The sequence below is a fragment of the Mixophyes fleayi genome, chromosome 4, assembly GCF_038048845.1.
Source record: "Mixophyes fleayi isolate aMixFle1 chromosome 4, aMixFle1.hap1, whole genome shotgun sequence".
In the NCBI taxonomy this organism is placed as follows: domain Eukaryota; kingdom Metazoa; phylum Chordata; class Amphibia; order Anura; family Limnodynastidae; genus Mixophyes; species Mixophyes fleayi.
In genome coordinates, this window is record NC_134405.1 from 301,104,365 (window position 1) to 301,131,441 (window position 27,077).

The 27,077-nt window shown below is 41.3% G+C and overlaps 2 protein-coding genes and 1 long non-coding RNA gene across 3 annotated transcripts; all 3 read right to left on the reverse strand.

Moving 5' to 3' along the window:
• Window positions 1-600: 600 nt before the first annotated feature.
• LOC142152856 (securin-like) lies at window positions 601-5,645 on the reverse strand. The gene is made up of 5 exons (XM_075209890.1): window positions 5,537-5,645; window positions 3,306-3,469; window positions 3,020-3,086; window positions 1,279-1,437; window positions 601-767 (listed from the first exon to the last, which is right to left on the reverse strand). Exons 1-5 carry the CDS (start codon window positions 5,622-5,624, stop codon window positions 688-690), a joined length of 558 nt encoding a protein of 185 aa, XP_075065991.1. The 5' UTR covers window positions 5,625-5,645; the 3' UTR covers window positions 601-687.
• A 13,763-nt stretch (window positions 5,646-19,408) lies between these two features.
• Window positions 19,409-25,279, reverse strand: LOC142152857 (securin-like). The gene is made up of 6 exons (XM_075209891.1): window positions 25,255-25,279; window positions 23,989-24,093; window positions 22,968-23,131; window positions 22,660-22,726; window positions 20,450-20,608; window positions 19,409-19,573 (listed from the first exon to the last, which is right to left on the reverse strand). Exons 2-6 carry the CDS (start codon window positions 24,071-24,073, stop codon window positions 19,494-19,496), a joined length of 555 nt encoding a protein of 184 aa, XP_075065992.1. The 5' UTR covers window positions 24,074-24,093; window positions 25,255-25,279; the 3' UTR covers window positions 19,409-19,493.
• Window positions 20,996-22,645, reverse strand: LOC142152858 (uncharacterized). The gene is made up of 2 exons (XR_012691404.1): window positions 22,340-22,645; window positions 20,996-21,939 (listed from the first exon to the last, which is right to left on the reverse strand). It is a non-coding gene; the product is annotated as an uncharacterized LOC142152858 (long non-coding RNA).
• Window positions 25,280-27,077: the final 1,798 nt, after the last annotated feature.

Sequence of the window (27,077 nt, forward strand, 5' to 3'; positions counted from 1 at the left end):
TTATTTTGTCTTCCTTGTTTTATGCATGTCCTGTTTTCCCTATGATATGGTGCTGGAGAACACTGTGGCGCCTTACAAATCTACGATGAGCAGTATGAACAGGGGTCCATGTGTATTATCAGCATTTTACACTTTGAGAAAATGTTAAACGCTTTTAAATCATGTGCAAGATACCTTTTGTCTGAACGCATTCAATTATTAGTTTGTTGAATGGCAAAGTCATGGGCAAGTAACCAAGAAAGTGTTGCAAGCCTGCAATAAGTGCAGAGCTTCAAGTCCAGTGGAACAAACTAGTAGTACCATGGCCTTAACACAAGATGACAACCTATGTGAAAGGGTGTGGTTTAGTTATATGCAAGGTATTTGTAGCCATGTTCTTGTACACCCATGTTAGTGTTTGGATATTTCAATGTGGTGTGTCCGATATTTGCCCTGTGTGGAAAGCTCTACACACTTTATCATGGTCCCCTGGAAGGGACTACACCAAGAAAGTTTAACAGTACTTAAAATGCCATTTGCCTGTAACCAAGTGAAGTAATGAAAAGTAAAGCATCCATTCTGAATACAATTTCTCAAGCCACTGAAGCAGGAAAGTGCATATTATAATAAAATACATTTATTAAAACATATACAGAGTTCTAAAAGCAAGATAACAAAAGGTTATATAAAAAGATAAAAACATTACTATCAGTAGAACAGCATTTGTGGCATATCCAGGGTGATTTCATCAAGAGTGGCAACAAAAGATGGCAGACCATCAGCAGTATCTGAAAAGATGAACCGTAATAAAGATTAGTGAGGATTTCCAGATAAAAAAAAATAAAAAAAAAAGTGCGCTTTACATGGTACTTTGAAAACAGTCTTCCTGACTGACATGAGGGCTTAGTCTAGACCAGGCTTGGCTACCCTGTGGAACTCCAGGTGTTGTGAAACTACAAGCCCCAGCATGCTTTGCCAATATATAGCAGTTTATTGCTGGAAGGGTATGCTTGTAGTTTAACACCTGGAGTGCCACAGGTTAGCCAAGCCTGGTCTAGACCAAAGCTGTCCAGTGGTACTGTAGGTGGCCCTCACCTTCAGAGCATCTCTTGAAAGTAAAGATTTTTAATTTATTTATATGTTATGTGGCCTGTGAACAGTTCTAAACAGTGTGGCTCTCTTCATTTAAGAGCTTGGACAGCACTGTTCTAGACAGTCTGTTCAATGTTCCAGAAAAGCCATCTGCTTTTAAGTGCTTAGGAAGCAGAAGAGGTAAGTGTAAGAACTATAGAAACTAACCCAATTCCCAGCTGAAGGATGGCATTTCCATTGGAGCAAGGTCCTGATTCAACAGTGCATCAAATCTTGCAGCTCTGCTTTCATCCACCATGAGGGGAACACCAGCTAGGCAGATGTGACTCAACTTATGTTCTTCTGGGATGTCAAAGGTTTCAAAGTCTACAAGAGGTAAAAACAAACGAAATAAGATAGGTAAAACCAGCTAGGTTGTGAGAACACTACAAAAGAGTAAACAGTCTTAAAGCAAGCTTTTCAATTTGATTGAAAAACAGCTTTATATACTACCAAATTTTAGCTCTCCACAATGAAGGCAATAGTGATCCACTGCATTTGACTCTTGCAAAGAGTATTTTGACCTAGAGATCATTAATACCTGGCTAGATGCTCTTCAGTCAGTCACACTATTACAATTGCTAAAAACAACTGCATCAGTAACACTTTAGATGTTTGCCTCCCTGGTCAACAGCACCAAAGTGACCATAGTAATCAAAACCCTACATCACCATGCACTTTAAACAAAATATGGTCAGTACTTCCTTAAAGTGGATGCTTTAGACCAAGATATATCTAGACATCTATCCATCATGTATGGTTTCTTTTGGATCTACTTATTACTGAAACAGTATAACACATTTCCCCTATGTACATAGGGTCTTATTTACACAAGACATCATAAATAGTTTTAACCTCAAGATTTTACAAGGCATAAGCATGTTTTTCACAAGCTTTAACCAGTGGCATTAAATATTCTTAACAAGTTTTCCCAGAAAGATTTTTGGCAATGGCTCCTGCAACAAAAAGCCCAAACACGGTCATGTATGCTCCCTCAACCTGCACCCCTCCCATACTAGATGTAGACTTACACTTTGAACACAGAAATGAAGGGGACAAAGTACCAGCCATGGCTGCCTACTGTGTGAAAACAAACTACATCTCCCACAGTTGTCTTAACCCCACAATATATTTCATATATCTGGGTAATGTTTTACCACACAAGAGGAAATATTTATTTTTTTGTGTCCGTTTGGGGAGATGTTAAACATTGAGATTAATGCAGAGGATGACAATAGCAAAAAAACAAAAAAAAAAAACCAACAACCTAGATCAGATTATAAAAAGGGGGTTGTAACAGGATTACAGAACACCCATGCCTGCAGTTCATCTTCCAATCAAAGACACCAGAAGCAATTTGGTTGCTCAGCCTGAATACCTGAAAGTCCTACAATTGCCCATTGGCAAACTCAGGAATTAATCCAGTCCTCTGGTGCCGTCTTTGATAGACTTGTGCCCTGATCATAGTTTGATGTCAATAAGGGTATATTAGTGTTTTACCTCTATCAGAACAGATAAAGCTTTATAACACTGTCTAGGTTTTCATAAAGAGGGTTAAATGGTCAATAAGATAGGAGAGTGCTGTTGGAGGGCCCCATCTGGCGTGTCAGGTAAACAGCTTGTCTTAGATCATAGCAGGTACCTAAAAGCTTCAGGTCTTGTTCACATCAATGTTTGTGTACCGCACAGTCATCATCACTGACCCACGAGCCAGTAAACTCTCATTCACATGTACTAGAGTCTACTGTAGTGAGACTAGATGCAGTGTTCTTTAGTGTGTAAATAAAACACTGGCATATGGGTAGTTGAGGCATGTTTCAGTGCCTGCAGTTAAAGCACTCAGTGCAGTTAGGCAAATACGTACCAGAAACATAACCAAACCCCCAATGCAAGATAAAACCCCACTTGCCTTTGGGATTGTAGGGAACAAACTTGTCAATTTCAGGGTAGTTCTGCTTGATACAGGCTTCAGAAACCTGAAAAAAATTCTACATATTACACACAGGTTTCATTTCCAGGGAAGAACAGCTGGTGCAGCAAGGGAGAAGCTGTGAGCGGGGGAACAAATTCAAAGTAGATGGTGGATGTTACTCATCTGGGAAACTTAAGGGCCAAGCCCACTTTAACATTAGACAGTGAAGGTTTTCTGATGCAAAGCTTAATATTGTATTTAGACAGTTAAACATATAGCTTACCTTTTTAGCAACTGCCACAGGTTTCTTCACTTTAAAGTCACCTTTCTGGGATGGAACAGCTTTCTGGTTTATCACCTGCTTGTTGATATTTCCCAGAGCTTTCCTTGAAGTATTTTGCACAGATCCAAATAACTTGCCTTGCTGGGCCCTGTGATTGGGCTTAGCTTTGAAAAAAAAAAAAAAAGTCCAATAGAGGATAAGAACATGTTATCCAGAACAAACTTAGTGCAAGTATGTTTGCAACAGGACAGCAGAAGACTGTTACTCAGCAATTGTTGCAGTTTAAATTTTGTGTAACCCTTCATGTACTACTTAAACCCCCAGATGATTGGTATGCGAGTTACATTATATCTTTTCTTGCTCCATATGTTCTGTGAAGAGTTATCGTCAGAATTTGTGTTAGACAGCTACATTAGCTTATTTTACAGTGAAGATCTGACCGCCCCCCCCCCCCACTTCCCTTTTAAATAAGATACTCATTGCAATTACATACTTTTGTCCATATAGTGTATTTGGCTACACCTGTTAATTATTGAATTGAAGCATTTCAATCAGACCCATTACCTGAGGTCTATAAAAGCAAGCACCTAGCCATGCGGTCTTCATTTACAGACTTGTGATACAAGATGGGTTGGAAGAGCTCAGTGACTTAAAGTGTGGTGCTGTGATAAGATGCCACCTTTGCAATGATAAGCTCATGAAATTTTATCCCTGCTGGATATTCCATGGCCAACTGTAAGTGATATTAGAAAGCAGCAGCTTTTAGGAACAGCAACTCAGCCATGAAGCGGAAAACCACGGAAAGTCAGAGCAGGGTCACTGGCTGCTAAAGTTCATGTTGATGGTGCGTAAACGTTGCCAACACTCTGCCAATTCTAGAGCGGAAGAGTTCGAAACTTACTGGCATTAATGTAAGCAAAAATACCAAAATACTATGGTGCAGAAGCTTAATGGAATGAATTTGCATACAAGCCTCACATCATCAAGGCATGGTATGGAGCAGTGTAACGCACACCAACACTGGATTGTGGAGTAACGGAAAGGTGTTCCGTGGAGTAACGGATCACGCTTCTGTTTGGCAGTCAGATGGGTGAGCCTGGGTTTGGTGGATGCTGGGAGAACGTTACCTGCCTGACTATTATGTCAGCTGTGAAGTTTGATGTCGGAAGAATAATAGCATGGAGCGGTTTATCAGGGTTTGGGCTAGGCCCTTATCTCCAGTGAAGGGTAATCCTAATTCTTCAGCATAACAAATCATTTTGGACAATGCTATGCTTCCAACTTTGTGGAAACAGTTGGGGAAGGCCCTTTTCTATTTCAACATGATGGTGTCCCAGTGCACAAAGCAAGGACTACAAAGACATGGTTCGAAGAGTTGTGTGGAAGAACTTGACTAGCTCACAGAGCCCTGACCTCAACCCCATCAAACACCTTCGGGATGAACTGGAACAGAGATTCCAAGCCAGACTCTTCAATGCCTGACCTCATAAATGCTCTACAGAATGAATGGTCACAAATTCCAACAGAAATACCAAAAAGAATTTAAGCTGTTATCTCTGCAAAAAGAGAGATCAACTCAATATTAAAGTATATGTATTTGAATACAATGACGTTATAGTCCCTGTTGGTGTAATGGTCAAGCCTCTGCATTCTTTTGTCCATAGTGTATGTACATAGCCCGATAAATACTTAACTACGATAAGCCAATTTACAGTTGATCCATACTGAAAGAATCTTTTTTTGAGCACTTTAATATCAGCCATTTTAAATCAAGAGATATCATACAAACGTTTCAGATTTCTAATTTGTTCTGGGTGTCAGATACCGCCATTCATTAGGTGCTGTATATGTTAAAATTTGAGAATCATGGTGTGTTTTAACAGACATCAGTACACTTGTTGCTAATGCTAGGATCTCACCCCTACATGAGATATCTTAAGAGTTTAACCAAATACAGCTACTGTACAAAGTCTACTTGCCTACACAATGACTCATTTATATATTTTAAAGCACAGAACTAGGTTTTGGTTTTACATACAGAGCGGCCTTAATTGATATGGCAGCACTTTCTCAAATGACTTTTCACTTGTACACATTCCAATTAAAGGAGCACACCTTGCTGATCTTTATTACCAAAGGAACATGTAGTTTAAGCTAGTCAATACACATCACCTTACAAACAGAAAGCATATAGATTAAAGTGCCAGATCATCTGCATGGTAAATACTTACTGGTGCGAGACAATTTTAAAAGGTCTCTGGACAACAGAGTAGGAGCAACATCATTGTTTTCTTGGTCAACAAAGATTATGGTTGCCATTTCTTTTGTTTTAAAAAACACCTGAAAGAAAATGAATATTATAAGCCCAGTTCACAGCTATTAGCATAAGAGTGGCAATAAATTAGGAAACTCCTATGTAGATCCCAGAAGACCAGTTGAGAACATGCCTAAACCCCATGCCCTTCCTGTACAGACTCATGGCATCATGGGACCTCATAGCTACCAGGCCACCATCTCCAATAACTCTGCAGCAAGATATATCTTATGAATAATTGGCTTGTAACACAGCTAGTATAGACTGGCTAATCGTAAAGAAATTGCCATGTGTTTACACAACAAGCACTAGCCAAGACTAAAACAAAAAGTCCACTGGCAGGTCTTAGCATCTATCTCAAACCTTCTAGATGGGGGGGGGGGGGGGGGTAAGTTTTATATGAAAGAGGAAATACAGCCCCATCCCAGTTACTTGGATAAACACCTGAGGAATCCCACAGTGGAGTGGGAAGAACCCACATAGGACCACCATGCACTACTTGCAGAACTGTTGTAATAACAAATGTGAGACCGCCTCCAGTAAGGCAGGGGACAGGTGAACCATATGGAGCTCAGAGTTGACTTAAGAAACCTGCAGTTTTAAGTTTTTGTTGTGGATCTAGCAGTCCTAGCACAGCCACACAACGCAGGCGGAGACCTGTAGATCCACAGCTGGAAAGTCATATACACTGCCTGCCACTGGGGTGATAGTAAGTCAGACTCCCTCCTTACATCTCCACAACCAAACACCTCAATGACGAGACAAGCCGGGAGCCCCGCCCCCACTATACATATATATTAAATAAGAAAGGAGAACGAGGTAACGCCATGTACTAATAGACATTACAGCAGAGGATCCGAGCTAGGAGTTTCCCAACCTACCGAACACCCGCACCGAGTACACGTTTTCCACCAGCAACTCCAGATACTTCCACTGACTCACAACACCCGCCCTTATATCAAAACATACGCCCTCATTGGTTGCCGATAATTGTATCTATACTCTGATTGGTTAATTCATTCAGCGGCGGGTCGTTCCTATTGGGTACAGACAAACCGCTTTAACGGCGTTCCGGGCTGACGTTTGATAATAATATTTACAACGGTGCATTAGACGTGCAGCGGTTTCTGTATGAGATAATGATAACGGTGACATCACAGGTCTGCATGGTGACATTACGGGGCTGTGTGCAAGGCACATCTAGGACGTTTGTTTTTCTGCAAGTATATGATTTTTTTCAATGTCCATATTTGATACATTTTCAAGCATTTTGCATACCTCAATCGTCACAACTTAGGTAAGACAGTCCCAATTTCAGGGCTCAGTCACGCAGGTGGGAAAGTTGTTCCAGGGCCTGGCTGGCAGACTTTACTTGGGGAAAAGCACAAAGCATACTGACCCATGGGCAGCACGGTGGCTAAGTGCTGCCTCACAGCGCTGGGGTAATGAGTTCAATTCCCGACCATGGCATTGTCTGTGAGGAGTTTGTATCATACTTGCCAACTCTCCCGCATTGTCCGGGAGACTCCCGCATTTTGCGAGAGTCTCCCGGACGAGTGTGGCAATCTCCCTGATAGGAAGGGAGAAAAATTTAGTTTAAACGCCGCGCGTTTAGCCCCGCCCCCACTGTAAAATGACGCGATTTGCGTCATTCCGTCACGGGGGCGGGGCCAAAATGACGCGATTTCGCAGCCCCGCCCCCTACACGCCCACGTCCCAGCCGGCATCTCCCGGAAAAAAAAAAAAAAATGTTGGCAAGTATGGTTTGTATGTTCTCCCCGTGTTTGCGTGGGTTTCCTCCCACACTCCAAAAACATACTAGTAGGTTAATTGGCTGCTATCAAAATTGACCCTAGTCTGTCTGTGTGTGTATGTTAGGGAATTTAGCCTGTAAGCCCCAATGGGGCAGGGACTGATGTGAATGAGTTCTCTGTACAGCGCTGCGGAATCAGTGGCGCTATATAAATAAATGGTGATGATGATAAGTAGCGGACCATCCTTAAAGGGTGGTTTTCAATACAATATATATTTATCAATATAAGAAAGAGGCTATTTTAGAGTGGTGGTACCACTTTTAGAGTAGCGGACCATCCTTAAAGGGTGGTTTTCGATACAATATATATATTTATCAATATAAGAAAGAGGCTATTTTAGAGTGGTAGTACTCTTATTCTGATTGTGAACATAATGCCAGCACTTCACTTTTACGTCACAAAGCAGAGCGACATTGAGATTTCTGAATTTAAAGCGGCAATGGCAGGACCTGGCAACTGAACAATTTAATCTAAGGGGTAGGATTACGGTTAGGGTTAGGATTATGGTTAGGTGTCGGCTCCTGCCATTGCCGCTTTAAATACAGGATTTTCAATGGTGCACTATTATGTAGCGAGAAAGTGAAGTGCCGGCATTTACTCTCAGTTTCTGCCACGCTAGATGTCTGTCATCGGAAATGTCCCCTATCTATTTTAATGTAAGTCTACATTTAATTCATGTTGCTGTTATAGTCATTGGAATTCTTTTGTCTGTACACTTGGTGTCGCTAATAGACTAGTCGGAATAAGGTACCCCACCCATTTTAGTGTTGCTTTACCCAGTGATACTTTATTATTATAAATGATAAACCTTAAATAATAAAAATTAATACAACAAAAAAGAAACCTCATTTTATATTGCATTATTATAATCTCCCCATACAGCACCTTTTCTTTACATATCTAACTGATTATAATGGGATATATATATATATATATATATATATATATATATATATATATATATATATTAGAGATGAGTGGGCCCACCCGAACAGTGCGGATCCGACGGGATCCAAGCACTGTTCGGGAACTTCCGGGCGGCAAATGAAGCCAAACCGAGTCTATGACATCCAAGTCTCGTGTCGGATCTCGCGAGACTCGGATGTCATAAATTCACCGCTCGTGGCCGCCATCTTCATTCTGGCTGCGATCACTCGTGAGGGAGGTTGTAGTTAGGGAGCTCCTGTCCTGCTTTTCAGTTTAGTGTTGCTTTGTGCTTTGTCCAGTGCTCTGTTCTGCTGAGTCCAGTGGTGCTTTGTCCAGTGCTCTGTCCTGCTGAGTCCAGTGGTGCTGTCTGTGTCCTGTGCTCTGTTCTGCTAAGGGCATTGTTATTTCCAAATTATCCAAAAGTTCTAAAAAAAATATAAAAAAATTATCCAAAAATAATTGAAACAAAATATAAAAAATTAGTTAAAAAATACTAGGTACTGCTATTTAAAAGTCAAACTACGTTCACTGTTGCTGCTGTACCCAAAAATACTAGGTACTGCTATTTAAAAGTCAAACTACGTTCACTGTTGCTGCTGTACCCAAAAATACTAGGTACTGCTATTTAAAAGTCAAACTACGTTCACTGTTGCTGCTGTACCAAAAAATACTAGGTACTGCTATTTAAAAGTCAAACTACGTTCACTGTTGCTGCTGTAACCAAAAATACTAGGTACTGCTATTTAAAAGTCAAACTACGTTCACTGTTGCTGCTGTACCCAAAAATACTAGGTACTGCTATTTAAAAGTCAAACTACGTTCACTGTTGCTGCTGTACCCAAAAATACTAGGTACTGCTATTTAAAAGTCAAACTACGTTCACTGTTGCTGCTGTACCCAAAAATACTAGGTACTGCTATTTAAGAGTCAAACTACGTTCACTGTTGCTGCTGTACCCAAAAATACTAGGTACTGCTATTTAAGAGTCAAACTACGTTCACTGTTGCTGCTGTACCAAAAAAACGTTCACTGTTGCTGCTGTGCCAAAAAATACTAGGTACTGCTATTTAAAAGTCAAACTACGTTCACTGTTGCTGCTGTGCCAAAAAATACTAGGTACTGCTATTTAAAAGTCAAACTACGTTCACTGTTGCTGCTGTGCCAAAAAATAGTAGGTACTGCTGTATAACTCCAGTCCAGTGATACGCTCCTTTGCCGCAGATAATTTGTAAAGGCTTTGCTGAGTGTGTGTGGTTTAGGGGTACGCTCTCTTGTGCTGCATATAATGGAGTACAAAAATTTGGAGGATAAAGTAGGGAAAGATCAAGACCCACTTCCTCCTAATGCTGAAGCTGCTGCCACTATTCATGACATAGACGATGAAATGCCATCAACGTCGTCTGGCAAGGGCGATGCCCAATCTCCTAGTAGAGGGCATGAAAAATCCAAAAACCCAAAGTTCACTAAAATTAGCAAAAAAAGAAAATTGAAAACATCTGAGGAGAAACGTAAACTTGCCAATATGCCATTTACGACACGAAGTGGCAAGGAACGGCTTAGGCCCTGGCCCGTGTTCAGGACTAGTGGTTCAGCTTCACCCAAGGATCTAAGCCTTCCTCCTCCCCCCCCCTCAAAAAAATTTAAAAGAGTTATGCTGTCAGCAACAACACAGCAAACAACTCTGCCTTCTAAAGAGATGGCATCACAAATCCCCAAGGCGAGACAAAGGGTGCTGGTGGCTGCGAACCCTGACCTTCCCATCACAGTACAAGAAGAGATGGCTCCTTCCACCATTTGCAGCATGCCCTCTGCATATGCTGGAAGGATCACCCACAGTCCAGTTACAGATTTGGCTAATGAAGGTGTGAATGTTGTACACTGGGAGGAGGATATTGATGTAGCTGGTGCTGAGGAAGAACTTGACGAGGAGGATGCTGATGTGGTTATCATAAATGAGCCACCAGGGGGGGAAACAGTTGTTGTCCATGGGATGAAAAAGCCCATCGTCATGCCTGGTCAGAAGACCAAAAAATCCACCCTTTTCTGTCTGGAGTTATTTTTATCCCAATCCGGACAACAAATGTATGGCCATATGTAGCTTATGTAAAGCTCAAATAAGCAGGGGTAAGGATCTTGGCCACCTAGGGACATCCTCCCTTATACGTCACCTGAAGAACCTTCATAATTCAGTGTTTAGTTCAGGACCCGTGGCTAGGACCATCAGCAGATATATACCACCAACACCCTCCTCGTCAACTTCCTCCACGATCTCCATCAGATTTAGTCCTGCAGGCCATGTCACCAGCCAGACTGAGTCCTCTTCAATACGGGATTCATCTGAGGAATCCTGCAGTGGTACGCCTACTACTGCCGCTGCTGCTGTTGCTGCTGGTAGTCGGTCATCTTCCCAGAGGGGAAGTCGCAAGAACACTACGTCTTTCACCAAACAGTTGACCGTCCAACAGTCGTTTGCCATGACCACAAAGTACGACAGTAGTCATCCTATTGCAAAGCAGATAACTGCGGCTGTAACAGCTATGTTGGTGTTAGACGTGCGTCCGCCATCAGTGGAGTGGGATTTAGACGGTTGATGGAGGTATTGTGTCCCCGGTACCAAATCCCGTCGAGATTCCACTTCAACTAGGCAGGTGATACCAAAGATGTACAGAGAAGTACGAACAAGTGTCCTCAGTGCTCTGAAAAATGCGGTTGTACCCACTGTCCACTTAACCACGGACATGTGGACAAGTGGTTCTGGGCAAACAAAGGACTATATGACTGTGACAGCCCACTGGGTAGATGCATTGCCTTTCGCAGCAGCAGCTGCATCAGTAGCAGCATCTCCACAACGGCTGCTCGTGCCAAGGCAGGCAACATTGTGTATCACAGGTTTTAATAAGAGGCACAACGCTGACAACCTCTTAGAGAAACTGAGGGAAATAATCTCACAGTGGCTTACCCCACTTAGACTCTCCTGGGGATTTGTGTTGTCAGACAACGCCAGTAACATTGTGCGGGCATTACATATGGGCAATTTCCAGCACGTCCCATGTTTTGCCCACACCGTTAATTTGGTGGTGCAGCATTACCTGAAGAGTGACGGGTGTGCAGGAGATGCTTGCGGTGGCCCGCAAAATTGCTGGACACTTTCGGCATTCTGCCAGTGCCTACCGCAGACTCGAGCAACATCAAAAAAGGCTGAACCTGCCCTGCCATCACCTCAAACAAGAGGTTGTGACGCGCTGGAACTCCACCCTCTATATGCTGCAGAGGATGGAGGAGCAGCAAAAGGCCATTCAAGCCTACACAGCCACCTACGACATAGGAAAAGGAGTGGGGATGCGCCTTAGTCAAGCGCATTTGAGACTGATTTCCGTGTTGTGCAAGGTTCTCCAGCCGTTTGAACTTGCCACACGAGAAGTCCGTTCCAACACTGCCAGCTTGAGTCAGGTCATTCCCCTGATCAGGCTGTTGCAGAAGCAGCTGGAGAAAGTGAGGGAGGAGCTGTTAAAGCATTGTGATTCCACCAAGCATGTAGCTCTTATGGATGAAGCCCTTCGTACGCTTTGCCAGGATCCGAGGGTGGTCACTCTTTTAAAGTCAGAGGAATACATTCTGGCCACCGTGCTGGATTCTCAGTTTAAAGCGTATGTTGTGTCTCTGTTTCCGGCGGACACAAGTCTACAGAGGTGCAAAGACCTGCTGGTCAGGAGATTGTCCTCTGAAGAGGACTGTGACATGCCAACAGCTCCTCCATTTACTTCAACACCTGTGGCTGCGAGGAAAAAGCTCAGTTTTCCTAAAAGAACCGCTGGCGGGGATGCTGAGAACATCTGGTCCGGACTGAAGGACCTGCCAACCATTGCAGACATGTCTACTGTCGCTGCATTGGATGCTGTCACAATTGAAAAAATGGTGGAGGATTACTTTGCTGACACCATCCAAGTAGACATGTCAGACAGTCCATATTCTTACTGGCAGGAAAAAAAGGCAGTTTGGAAGCCCCTGTACAAACTGGCTCTATTTTACCTGAGTTGTCCCCCCTCCAGTGTGTACTCCGAAAGAGTTTTTAGTGCAGCGGGGAACCTGGTCAGTGAGCGGCGAAGGAGGTTGCTTCCGCAAAACGTTGAAAAAATGATGTTCATAAAAATAAATTATCAATTCCTCAATCAAGAACAGCACTGCCCTCCAGAGACTACAGAGGGACCTGTGGTTGTGGAGTCCAGCGGGGACGAATTGATAATGTGTGAGGATGAGGAAGTACACACTGAAGGGGGCGAGGAATATGAGGATGAGGACGACATCTTGCCTCAGTAGAGCCAGTTTAGTTTACAAGGAGAGATTAACAGCCTTTTTGGTTGTTTGGTAGGCCCTGTCGCTGAAATGATTGGTTTGTTAAAGTGTGCATGTCCTATTTCAACAACATAAGGGTGGGTGGGAGGGCCCAAGGACAATTCCATCTTGCACCTCTTTTTTTTCTTTGCCAGCTCGTTTTGTGGGGGTCCAAACAAACCAATCATTTCAGCCACAGTTTTGTAGGCCCTGTCGCTGAAATGATTGGTTTGTTAAAGTGCGCATGTCCTATTTCAACAACATCAGGGTGGGTGGACAATTCCAGCTTGCACCTGTTTTTTGGCCATTATATGCTCTTTGGGGCCTAGTTTTTCAAACTGCCATCCACTCCTAGATAGGCCACGTGTTTGTGCCGCCCACTTGTGTCGCTTAGCTTAGACATCCAGCTACCTCGGTGCAACCTTTTGGACTAAAAACAATATTGTGAGGTGTTCAGAATAGACTGGAAATTAGTGGAAATGAATGTTATTGAGGTTAATAATAGTGTAGGAGTGAAAAAAAAATAAAAAATTTGATTTTAGCACTTTTTATGCTTTTTAAAAAAAAAAAATCAGAACCCGAAATCAGAACCAAAATCTTTCGTGGGGTGTTTTGGCAAAACAAATCAGAACCCAAAACCTCAAGCTAATCAGAACCCAAAACACCAAAAGTGGCTGGTGCACACCCTTAATATTATATATATATATATATACTGTATATACATAAAATATATATATACTGTATATTTAATCAAATATAATACTATTTTTACAAAGAGGAGGGAAAAGACCACACCAGGTAATCCATACACTTCCTCACAGATGTGCGTAGCAATCTAACTTTAATAGCATTAAATATACACCTCGAGGACAGGTGCACTCGATCATTGAATTGCTGTAGAACACAGTAGAAGAGAGAAAAATAAATGATCTTGTGGGGCACTCCAATGGACAGGATATCGGTATTTTTAGTAATCAAATTCTGTTAAATATATCTTTATTATTTCATTTATTAAAACATTCTAGTAGTGAAATATAAAAAGCGAATAGTGAATCAAACATGAATAGAGATATAACTGATAAAATAGACAATGTTAATTGTCTAACCGCGATACTGCTCCAATTAACTACTGAACATATTCTTGTTATCATGAACACATTTCATAGGATTGATTACAGTAGTTAATTCAATTGCCTTATTCTCTGGTTTGTAATATTGGCCTCCAATCAACCACTTCTATTCATTGGATAGTACAACAGAACTACTCTCCTTGCTTATTAAGGTGACAGTGCCATTATATTTTATAGATATCAAGAGAGAATTGATATCATAATTGATTAGCCCATATATATATATATATATATATATATATATATATATATATATATATATATATAGCTTGGAGCCTAAGTATTACTATGGATATAAGAGAGCCCTATAGTTTATAAAAGGGACTGACCCTAAAGAATGTGTGAACCAAATAATTCAGCTCCTGGAGGGACTATACCTCCTATCATTCGCTAGGCATTGTATTTCTCTGGATGGAATGAGTGGGCTTCATTATCATACTACACATAAATAAACCGTGCTGACTGGGTCTGCTGTTCCCCTCAGGCAGCGCAATATACCTCTCTTATCCCCTCCTATATATCGAAATTGGAAGTGTATTTAGCTCAAGATATCGAAGATAACTGCTGGTCATTAATGAGTGGCCCCTTTTAGGCGTGATTCAGAATAGATTAATAAACATATCCAGCTCTAAATAGTAAAAAGAAACCTTCCTGGCCAGTGCGGAGTGTAACTCCTTATGAGCGTCACTTAAATTTATAAGATCCGTATGTGGCTATTATCGTGATTGTTACTGATACAGCACTATTGGTGCCTTTTTTTCTGTGTAGGAGAGTGGCCTAGCACTTTTCACCTGCTAGCTACGCCCAAATGATGCATAGCCACATACATTTTTTTTTACATGCTCAACTATAAGGGGGGACCCATGAAGTAGTTGTACCGGGGCCCTGAATTCCTCTTGGCAGCCCTGGTCACGGGTGGATGTCCACATAATAGGCGGGACCACACACAACTATCTTCTGAGAGCTAGGCCACCCCAAAATCCCTTTTATCCCCTAAAAAAACAGCCTGGACACCATGGTGATCAGGACAAAGTTACTTACTCCCCAGATGCCAAAACAGTTCCATCAAAGAGGGACTGTCCTTCTGAAATCAGGACAGTTGGGATGTATGCCATATGTTCATACTTCTCCAGCAGACAGTAAACATTGAAAAACAATGGCTCTAAAAAAAAGTATTCACCCTTTGACAGTTTTTCACATATTTTCTTACATCATGGAATTAAAATTGATCTATTCAATCTGGGCAGGTGAGAGAAGTCATTATGGTTAGAGATGTTCTTGCTTCTAGTCAGTGCATCCTACTGACGACTCTACATCGTCAGTCCGTTTGCATATCTGCAGGAGAGACATTATGTTTTTCTAAGCCTGATTTGACATCTCTAACTACACTGGAGTCTCTATGTGTTCATAATCCCCTTCAAAAGGGTCGTATTTCCCTTCGATATAATCTCCTCACCACCTCTAAAGAGGCCACTACTCCTGTACATGAACTTAAATGGGAGTCTGATTTGGGCAGGCCACTAGAAGACACTTGGACAACAATTAAGAGAAAGGGTCACCAAAACCTCTATTTCATCCCTTGTTAAAAAAAGAGTTAAAGAAAATATCTATAAAATATAGTTTCAGTGATATCTGGTTCCTACATGCTGAAAAGGATATATGGTATATATTTTGGAGGGGTTGTTGGGTGCGGGGGTCCTTCCTCCATATTTGGTGGTTCTGATCAACAATTGCTATTTTGGGATGATGTTGCTACTCTTATCAGTGATATCACTCAGTTCCAAATACTATATGCCCTTTCCTCCTGGGTTCCACGTTAGATGTTCTTGACAAGCACTCTGAAAAACTATCCGTACAGATCCTCAATGTGGCCAGATGCTTTGTTGCAAAGCACTGTTAAAACCCAGATCCCCCTCTAAACAATAACTCCTAAATAAAATTTGCCATCTGGGGTCCATGAAAAATATCTGTGTGCTTAAATAACAAGTTCCACAAAATTTCCTAAACTTGGTGCAACTGATTTATTTCTAATACCTCCTTTGTTTCCAATTCTTTCATACCCAAATGGTCTTGGCCCTCTTGTAAATATAGCCAGTTAATTGGTTAAATTGTTGTATAATGTCAAATTCTGATTCCCTATGGGTGTCCGTCGGCTGCTGGGGGGCCCATGTCAGGTCTGTTATACCTTTTCCCTAAAAATAAAAAAAGTCACACTTTGCTATTTCTTATCTCAATATAGTTATCTGTATTTTAACTTATTATATTACAGCAAATATGAAATATGCATGACAGGTAAATATAAAGACTGCACTACAGATCTCAGAATGTTAATTTTGGATTACATAGATAGATACTTATAGCAACATTAGCTGAAAGCAAGGTAAAGAAAGTGCAGCCCCAAAACTAGTTGAGACTGAAAGCTCACTTGAATATAGTATTGCCGAATTAAATTCAGTTACATTGATTGAAATATCATGTTTATTTTAAAAGAATTCAGTCTCAAACAATCACTGACATGATTGAAAATCTAAAGGAAGGAGAGGCTGTACTCCAAATTGATTTTACAGAAAGTTTCTCTGTAGTGACCAAAAATGAAAAACTGTCAGTGCATTGGAACACAATCAGGTGACTATTTACAGCTTGTGCATGGCTTTTGATGGGAGAAAAATGTTTCTTTGCAATGGTCAGCAATCGTCGTGACAAGTATGCTGTATTTTGCTACCTGAAAATAATCATAATTTCATTAAAAAAAAATTGGTTCAATTTACTAAACATCAAGATATTTTCCAATGGGGCAGCAGCCCAATTCAAGATTTATAATATCAACCGTTTTATGGAGAAAAAAAAAACAAAAACGACTTGTGTGGAGGAAAAATTGTACTATGCCACATCCCATGGCAAGGGGATAGTTGATGGGATAGTTGTAGTAATACATATAAACTCAACCTGAAATCTATCACTTCTGAAAAAAATTTGAGGAAAAACAAAGAAATGCTAGATCAAAGATAGAAAGCTCTAATTGATATTGATGGGCTACAGTCACTATACTATCTGCAGGGCCATGAGAGACTGACTTTGATTGTTGGGCACACTTCAGTCTGAGCAACAAAAAAAAAAAAAAAAAAAAAAAGTTCAAAGTTTTTAAACTGAATCTTCCAAGTGTAGTCCAATTCTGAACCCGACAGTCCTGAAGATTGTATCTGCCTACTGGAAGTTATTCAAATATAGCCACCTGAAGTTGGTGTAAGCCATTCTTTGCTAGTACTGTTCATGACATTCCAGAAAGACTGCTCACTACAAATATGGTGGCATTGCACAGCTCCTGTGAAAATATGTTTTTGAAGGTTGTTGGGGAAAATGGAAGACTGTTCAAAACAAAGAAAATTGTTACTTTGATCTGTTCTTAAAAAAAAGACGACTAAGTGGCAGGGGGGAGGAATTATACTCATTACAAATATTGTGTTAAGATTAACATGTTAAAATAAAAGATATTGCATAAAATTTACACTTTTTTGTAACATTCTACATATGTTTTTACTTCACAATGGGTAAATTGTGAGTTTTATCCCACCTGTACATACAGAGATTGTATAAGATTGCTCGCTATATGAGAAGGTACATCTACTCTGTCCCACCCATGATACATGTTTGAAAATCAATAATGCCATAACCAATGGGGCAAATAAAGTTAGCATATACATCTAATACCATGCACACTGTATGCAAGCTACCATAATGTAAGATACTTCTAATAGACAGGACTTTTGATGAGAAAGTCAGTGCAAGTGTGACAATGGAATGCCAGTGTTTGGTTTTATATTAAATGTCATGTAGTGGAATGCCCAGAACAGGCTCCTCGGGTCAGAGTTCTGCCCAGTGTATACCAGTGGAAGGTCTGACTGGGACCACCTTGCATTGGTTTCATCCCAGTCAGTGCAGGAGTGTCCAAATGCATAATAAGATAGACAAATAAACCAATGATTTTCATACACAAAGCACTGATATTTTACATGTACTGCATATTCTGGGGCTCATGATGCAAAGTATATTGGCTCGCACACATGTATATTAGAGGTGACCACTGTTGAAGAATCCTCCAAAACTCTTTCTTCTTTACTTTTATTGATAAACATCCAAACTTAACACTTACACCTAGATTGGGGCACTGTGGGAGGCATTTAACCAGAAACACTTCCCCATGCAGAAAACCCCTGCAACAACATCACTGGAGTTTACCGCCCATTACTAGTGGCCAGTATGACATGGCAAATGCAACACTTTTCCCATGGCTCAAGTCATGGATATCGGCAATAGAGAATACAGTCCTAAGCTCTACACACCCATTACAGGAATAATTCCCAATTTGTATGATGTTAGGCAGTTTGTTTTTTTATTTAATAAGCCAAGGCTAAAATAGATACACCATCATTTATATAGCACCACCAATTCCACAGTGCTGTACAGTGAACTCACATCAGTTTCTGCCCCAGTAGAGCTTATAGTTTAAATTCCCTTACGCATACAAACCAGGGTCAATTTGATAGCAGCCAATTAACTTAGTAGGTTTCTGGATTGTGGAAGGAAACTAGAGCACCCAGAGGAAACCCATGCATACATAGGAAGAACATACAAACTCAACATAGATAAGACCATGGTCTGGAGTTGAACCAATGAGCCCAGTGCCGTGAAACAGAAGTGCTAACCACCATAAAACATCTTCAGGCCCAGATGAGTGTCTGGATTTCAAGAAATTTGCAAGGTGATCAGGGTCAATCTGTGCCAAGTATAGTATAGGTGCACTTACACGCCCATTTTTCCACTTGAGTCTTCATAAATTTGACTAGACAAGGGGTGGATAGGGCCCATTTACAGAGACTGTTCCTGCTTTGCAGGAGGTTACACAGCCTTCTCAAGACATTTACATTTTCTGCCACCTGAAGTTCTGGCAATCAGGTTTCTATAGTTTCAATAGAATGCAATGTGCACTTCTGCAAGAAATAGGGAGGACTCACATGCTTTTAGTGAAGACAGTACCAATGTCCTCAGTTTTGTAATTAATTTAAGCCCTCCATAAGACTAAACATGTCCTAATTAAATCAGGTTCCTCAGTGATCATTTCAATCACTGTCAGTAATATTCTTTCAATATTGAAGTGACACCAGAAAGCAAAGTGTTAAGTGCTTTAAAAGAAAGCATGTGTTCTGTATGATTGTACATTCAATTGTTAGTTTTGTTGAATGGCATAGTCATGGGCAAGCAACCAAAACATGCCGCAAGTCTATGCCATCAGACTCGAAGCTTTGCTGCTTGTAGTGCCATGGCCATAAGAAAAGAAAAAAAACCAAAACACCCACAACCTATATGCCAGTGTGATAAGTTTTGTACATCACAATGTGGTGGTCCAGATTGTTGTCCTGTGTGGCAAGTACTACATTATGGTCCCCTGGAAGGGACTACACCTAGAAAGTTTATGGCATCTTCAACATGTAAGAACTATTTGTCTGTAACCAAGTGAAGTAATGAAATTAAAATCTCCATTTTAAATCAACCTTCTGAAGTCACTGAAGCAGCAGAGAGCATATTATAAAAAACACATTTATTAAGAGATTTACAGAGTTTAAAAAACAATGAGAACAAAGCTATAAAATATAAATAAAAAAAGACATTACTATCAACAGAACAGCATTGGGGGCATATCCAAGGTGATGTCATCAAGAATGGCAACAAAAGACTGCAGATCATCAGCAGTATCTGAAAAGATGGAGTAGTAGAAATAGGTTAATGCAATGGAGTGAGGGTTCCAGGCAAGATAAATAAAATCATACCTTACATGGCACTTTGGAGTTATTGAAAGCAGCAATTATTTTTATTTATAGTGTGCCACTAGGTGTCCGTAGCACCGTACAAGGACAAACAAAATTACAATACGAGGTGAGACAGCACAGTAAACAATAAGCACAGTAACTCAGTGAGCTCAAAGCACAGCTGGAGGGGTGGGGGAGGGGAGAGGGGAAGGTCCTGCATATGGCGGAGCCCAAGAGGGAGGGCACAGATGACTGGGAACCCCCCAGAGGGGAGAGGAAGGAGCGAGAGGGGATGAGGGTCCTCGAGGAGGAGGGCTAGGTAGCTGGAGAGCAGAGTTAAAAGCGGTGAAGACAGGGGGAAAGATGACCCTGCTCAAAGGAGTGTACAATCTAAGAGGTGGACATTGTGCACATTCAGACATGTCATGAGGGCAGTGGTGCTATATATTGCCCCCAGTTCAATAGCATCTTCTTGATTTAAGTAGAACTGTGGTCACAGGTCACATACTAAATAGGAAGGTGACCCCCTTCATGGAAACGATTGGCCAAACAGAGGTGTCCCAAGTTCAGTTCTCAAGGACCACCAACAGTTCATGTTTCAGAATTTCTGTAATGCACAGGTGAGTTAATCCATTTGTCTGGGTCAGTAATTATCCCACCTGTTTCTAGACAGAAATCCTGAAGCCTTGAACTGTTGGTAGCCCTTGAGGACCAAACATGGATACCTCTGGTCTAGAATGGTGCTGTCCAGTGTTCCAGAAAAACAGTTGCCTTTTCTGCTGTCTCAACATTTAAAATTAGAGTAAGAACTATAGGAACTAACCCAAATTCCAGCTAAAGGATGGTATTTCCATTGGAGCAAGTTCCTGATTCAACAGTGCATCAAGTCTTGTAGTGTCATTCTCATTCACCATCAGGGGAACACCAGCTAGGCAGATGTGGCTCAGCTTATGTTCTTCTGGGACTTCAAAGCTTTCAAAGTCTGCAAGAGGTAAAATACAACCATAAGATTGGCATACCCAGCTGGGTTGTGAGAGCACTTCTGAAGGTTGAGTTTTAAAGCAAGATTTTCCATTCAATTGGGTAATTGCTATACTACTGATTAGCTCTCCACGGTGAAGGCAATAGTGGTTCACAGCATTTGCATCTTGTAAAGTGTATTGTGACCTAGATACCTGGGCCAATGCACTTTACACAAACTATTCTACTTCCTAAACTATTCTACTTCCTAAAAACTACAGTGTCAGGAACACTTCAAAAGTTTGTTGCTGTTCATTTTAGTGCACACCAGAGGCAAAGTGACCATAGTAATCCAAGAACCCCATGTCACCATGCACTTTAAACAAAATATGGTCAGTTCTTCCTGAGATTAAAGTGTATATACATGACTAGTATCTAGTAATCTTTCATAAAATGCAGTGCTACATAAATAGGCCCCCCAAGTGTTTCCCAGAAAGATTTTTTGCAATTGCATTTGAACAAGACAGACCATTTAAAGCACTTAACACCTTCACGTGTGCTCCCTCAGCCTGCGCCCCCCCACCCCCATACTAGATGTAGAACTAGACTTTGAACATAGAGATGGATGAAAGTACCAGTCACAGCTGCCTGCTGTGGGAAGACAGACTACATCTCCCACAGTTCTCTAAACCACCCAATATATTCCAAGATGTGCTGTTTATGTCTGTTTAGGGAGTTGCCCAACAAGGAGATTAATGTGGATACCAGTTAATAGCAGAAAGACTAGCTAGATCTATTGGATCATTATAAAGCATTTTTATAGAAGAGAAGGGGTTATAAGATGTTTGCAGACAGCCCATGCCTGCAGTCATCTTCCAATCAGACACCAGAAGGGATCTGATTGCTTAGCCCAAGTAGCTGAAAGCGCTACAGTTCTCCATGAGTCTGTATTGGCAAATGGGCATTAATCCAGTCCTCTGGTGCCACCTTTGATAGACATGTACCCTGATCATAGTGTGATGCCAATAAGGCTATAGTAGCGCTCCACCTCCATCAGAACAGATATAAAGCTTAATGTTTTATCCCTTTATGAAAACCTAGACATGGGTATGGGCAAAGTGAAGATAGGACAGTGAAGTTGGATGGGCCCATCTGGGCTGTCTAAGGATGATTAAGAGTGCTTTTCATGTGATCATTTACCTTTAATGCCATGTATACCATAAGCTATTGTTTCCACATGGATGATTTAACCATGAACTTGTATGCTGTGATGAATGACTTTTACGGGGCGTATTCAATTCTCTGGAAATCCTGCCGTGTAAAAACTACTACCGTTATTATGGTAGTAGTTAGCTGGATTTCAGCTTGCGGCTCAGGGAACTGCGAGCTGAAATCCAGCAAAAAAAAAAATTACCGTAATAACAGTAATAGTGCTTGGACCACGGGATTTTTGGCGTTTCTGCCAATTGAATACGCCCCTACATGTGTATTTATTTTACTACCTTATATGGTCATGAGTCCAGAGAGCCATGGACCAGACAACTTCTATACTTGTTAGCAACATTCTTATATAGACTAGCCTCTCTGGGACCAGAGAACTTCCCTAAAAACTACAGGTGTCAAACAAGGCTCCCTGGACTGTGCCCACTGTACTACCAAAGCCAAGTGTAACAATATTGATCACATATTTGTCATTTGTTTTTATTGCTAGTAGTCCGATATGCTCTCAATAAGTCACGGATATGATATAAACAGACGTTTCACTGGGGTCAGTTAAACAGATTTCTTTAGACTGTAGCAGTTACCTAAAGGCTTCAGGGCTTGTTCACAATACATTTGTGTATTACACATTCATCACCATCACTGAGCCCTGTCCCTCATTCACATTGAAGCATGTACTAGAGTCCACTCTAGCAAGAGTAGATGCAGTGTTCTTTAGGGTGTAAAGAAAACACTGGCATATGGGTAACTGAGGCATGTGTCAGTGCCTGCAGTTAAAGCACTCATTGCAGTTAAGCAATACCTTACCAGAGACATAACCAAACCCCCAATGCAAGATAAAACCCCACTTGCCTTTGGGATTGTAGGGAACAAACTTGTCAATTTCAGGGTAGCTCTGTTTGAGACATGCTTCAGGAACCTAAGCAAAAAAAAAAAAATATATATATATATATTTTTTTTTTCTACATTATACACAGGGTTAATTTCTGAGAAGAACAGCAGGTACAGCAAGTGACATGATGTAATTGAAGAATAGATTTAAAGGAGATTGTGGGTGTTTCTCATCTTAGAAATAAGTGCCAAGCCAACTTTAAATACAATATTAAGTTTAGCACTACACATTCTTCACCAGACATTAGACAGTTAAACATATAGCTTACCTTCTTAGCAACTGGCACAGGTTTCTTCGCTTTAAATTCAGCTTTCTGGGATAGAACAGATTTCTGGTTTATCGCCTGCTTGTTGATATTTCCCAGAACTTTCCTTGAAGTATTTTGCACAGATCCAAACACTTTGACTTGTTGGCCCCTGTGAATGGGCTTAGCTATAAATAGACCAATGGAGGATGAGAAGGTGTTGCCAAAAACACACAATGTAATCCTCTTTGCAATATGACAGCAATAAGGTGTCAGTTTACACAGTGTTGTAAAAGTTTCAATTATGTGTAACATTGTACTAATGCTTAAACCCACAAATCATTGATATGAAGCAAGGGGAGAAATTCTGTAACTTGCATGTGTTCTGCAAAGAGTTCTTTACCTTATTTTACCGTAAACATCCCCCCTTCTCCCCCTTTTAAGATACACATTGCCATTACACAGCTATTTGCAGGTTATGCGCATATCTTTACGATGAAAGTCAATTGACAGTTCATTAATACTGAAAAGATATGGGAGGACTTTAAAATCAAATAAATTTAAAATCAAAAGCCATCATAGAAAGGTTAAGGATTTCCAATTTGTTTTGGAAGTCAGATACCTCCCTTCATTAGGTGCTGCATACTTCAAAGAGTGAAAACTCAAGATTTTAACTGCCATCTTAAGAACACTTGTTAGAGGCTAGGATCTCACCTACAGGCAATACCTTTACATTAACAGCTGAGCTTACCCAGTACAGCTATACTTTGCACAAAATCTACATTTGTGTATACGACAGTGAATTATATATTGTTTTAGAGTGTATAAGTAGATTTGGGTTTCATATACAGAGTGGTCTTAATTGACCTGCAGCACTTTCTGAAATGACTTCACTTATACACATTTAATTTAAAAGAAATGCACCCTGTTTTTACTGATCTTCATTACTAAAGGAACCTGTAGTTTAAGCTAGTCAATACTCCACCTTACAAACAGAAAGCATATAGATTAAAGTGTCAGATTAAATGCATGGTAACCTACTTACTGGTGTGAGACAGTTTTAAACGGTCTTTGGACAACAGAGTAGGAGCAACATCATTGTTCTCTTGGTCAAAGATTATGGTTGCCATTTCTTTCGTTTTAATCAAGCCTGAAAGAAAATAATCTATTTTTATGTGCCTAGTTCACAAACACTTACATAAAAACAGCAATAAATTAGAAAAAGCTCATATGGAGATCCCAGGAGTGCAGTTGAGAACATGCCCAAATCCCACACCCTTCCTGTACAGACTCATGGCTTCAATGGACTATACAGCTACCAGACATCTTCCCACCATCTGCAGCAAAATATATTTTGTGAATAAGCAGCATGTAACAGCTAGTACTTTGTAGTCAGACTAGTCATAATGGACATTTGCCATGTGTGCATTGAGCGCACACACACGAAAACAAAAAGCTTCCTTGCACAATTGGGACTGGACTAGTGCGCACTGCTTCAATCCAGCAGTGACTTCAGTTTGTCTCAACAGTTACCAGCTGACAAGATAAAGGTAGTCACCAGTGAAGAGGAAACATAACATTAAAATGCAAGCCACACTCAGGTACTCCTTTGTAGCAGCCCAGTTTTATTATGGAACATATCTGACACTAAAGACCCAACAAATTCATCCTCATTGCACACCTCCATGTGCCTGCAGACATGTTTAAAGGATGTCCTAGCTATAGACAGTGTTGGAATTCTGCAAATAGAGAATACCCCCATCCTTTTAGCTAAGGGGGCTAGTTAAATTTAATAACAAAGTGTAAACCCCGTTAAACAAATACAGCCCCATCCCAGTTAATTGGATAAGCACCAGAGGAATCCCATAGGGGAGTGAAGGAACACAAAACAAACACATCATGCACTACTTGCAGAGCAGTTATACCTTCTTACAATTCAGTAACAGGTAATGTGAGTAGACATATGGGGATCAGAGCAGACTTAAACCTGCAGTTACCAGGTTCTTGTGGATCTAGGACTAAAAGTCCAAGCACAGCCACACAACGCAGGGATCTGTAGCTCCATAGCTGGGGGGTAACACATACACTGCCTGTAGCTGGTGTGATAGTAACAAGTCACATCTCCTGCTTACATCTCCACACAATCACTGAACAACCGAATATGACGAGACAAGCTGGGAGCCCCACTATACATGCCCAGTAACACGTTGTCTTACTATCAGACAATAATACGAAAGTAAAACGAATCAGACGCCATGTACTAATCGTTATTACGCAGTACAGCAGATAATCACAGCCCCCCGTTTCTCACCACACCGAGAACCCGCAGCGTTGCCCGCACTCACCGCACACGTTTTGCAACTCCAGATACTTCCACTACGTCGCAACACCCCCTTTAAATGTAAACATGCGCCCTCATTGGTTGCTGATCATTGTTTCTATACTCTGATAGGTCAGGACTCTCAGCAGTGGTTCGTTCCTATTGGATAACGTCAAACCGTATTAACGGCGTTCCAGGCTGACGTTTGACGGGTGATAATATTTACAAGCGTTATAATGATAACGGTGACATCATAGGTCTTTATAGTGACACCGGGCTGAGTGCAATGCACAGATTGCACGTTTGCTTTTATGCACTTATAGGACTTTTTTCAATCAATGTCAACATTTGATACATTTTCAATCAATTTACATAAATTTACATACCTCCCAACAGACTAATTTAGGCAGGATAGTCCCAAATTCAGGGCTGTGTTCCACCATCCCGATTTAACAGCTTTTGTTGGTTATATCTTCAGGGGCGCACGAAGGATTGTCGGGGGGGTTTCTCCCCGCCCGAAAAAAAAAAACAAACAAACACGAGAGAGAGCTGCTGCGCTGCGCTCCGTTTAGCCAGCGCTGTCCTATACAGCAGCCACAGCGCTGTCTAAGAAGCGTCTGTGGCGGTGCTGTATACAATACAGCACCGCCGCGGATTTCTTTGACAGCGCCGCGGCTGCTGTATAGGACAGTGGCAACTTAGTTAGCGCAGGGGGGGTTCTAGTGACTCAGAAACCCCCCCTGCGTGCGCCACTGATCTTTGGATGTTATTAAATGTGTCCGGTGTTAATGTGGATGTGAAGCAACAACGCGTTTAAACTTAAACAGGATGCTGTTTATTAAACGTTGAACAACAGTAGATATATGCAGGTACTCACAGTTGGTTTGTAACTTTGTAACTTGTAGTACAGCAGGCAATCAGGCAGTATCAGTATTATGCATACATGGAAAAGTCATGTGACAGGGGGGTAGGAGAGGGCGTGGCAATGTCGTTGCGTCACCATAGCCCCGTCCCCACTATAAAATGCCGAAATTCTTTGCTTTGAATAGAGCACGGGCGGGGCCTAATGACACAATTAAGTACCGCCCCTGCCATTCAATGCCGTGCATTTCGGCGATTCCGGGAGGTTTGCCTACTCTTCCGGGAGTCCAGGGGGACTCCCTAAAATTCAGGGGACTCCCGGGAATTCCAGGAGAGTAGGCAAATATGGTATTATGCAGTACACACACATATATATGTATATGGTGGTACACTACACATGCAGTCACTTATTGTAGTCAGCATAGGCTCCTATTCTACATAGGGAGCCTCCGTTTACTTAACTAAAGAGTTTTGTGGGACTTTTATATGTACACGGAGCGCAGCTATACAAGCTCCGTTCAGGATCAGGCTTTGATGGAAGTGTTGGCGCGAAGCCGAACTTCTGGTTTCTGCAGGGCTCGCAAATGTGCAGTAGCGCAATCAGGACACAGACGTCCTGCCCTACTTCCATTCCTTCTAGACCTAGGATTACAGCGGTTACCATGGAGACGGAACAGAGTGTAGCGCTCTCCATATACAAACAGCTTTGTCCCGCAGGTGGAAAAGTTTAAAAGTATTCTTTGCTCAATGCTTGGCAGAGCAGCGGAGTACATGGTGGGAATGGCAATAAAGGTGTTTTGGAGGGGAGGAGAGAACGGGACATGCTGCCTAGGTGTGGCCACGCTCCCATCATGACATGGCCACGCCCCCTGTTCTGATGCTGCCTACCCAAATGTTGTATTCACATTTTCATAAATTATTCTTTTACATCATGGAATAAAAATGGATTAATT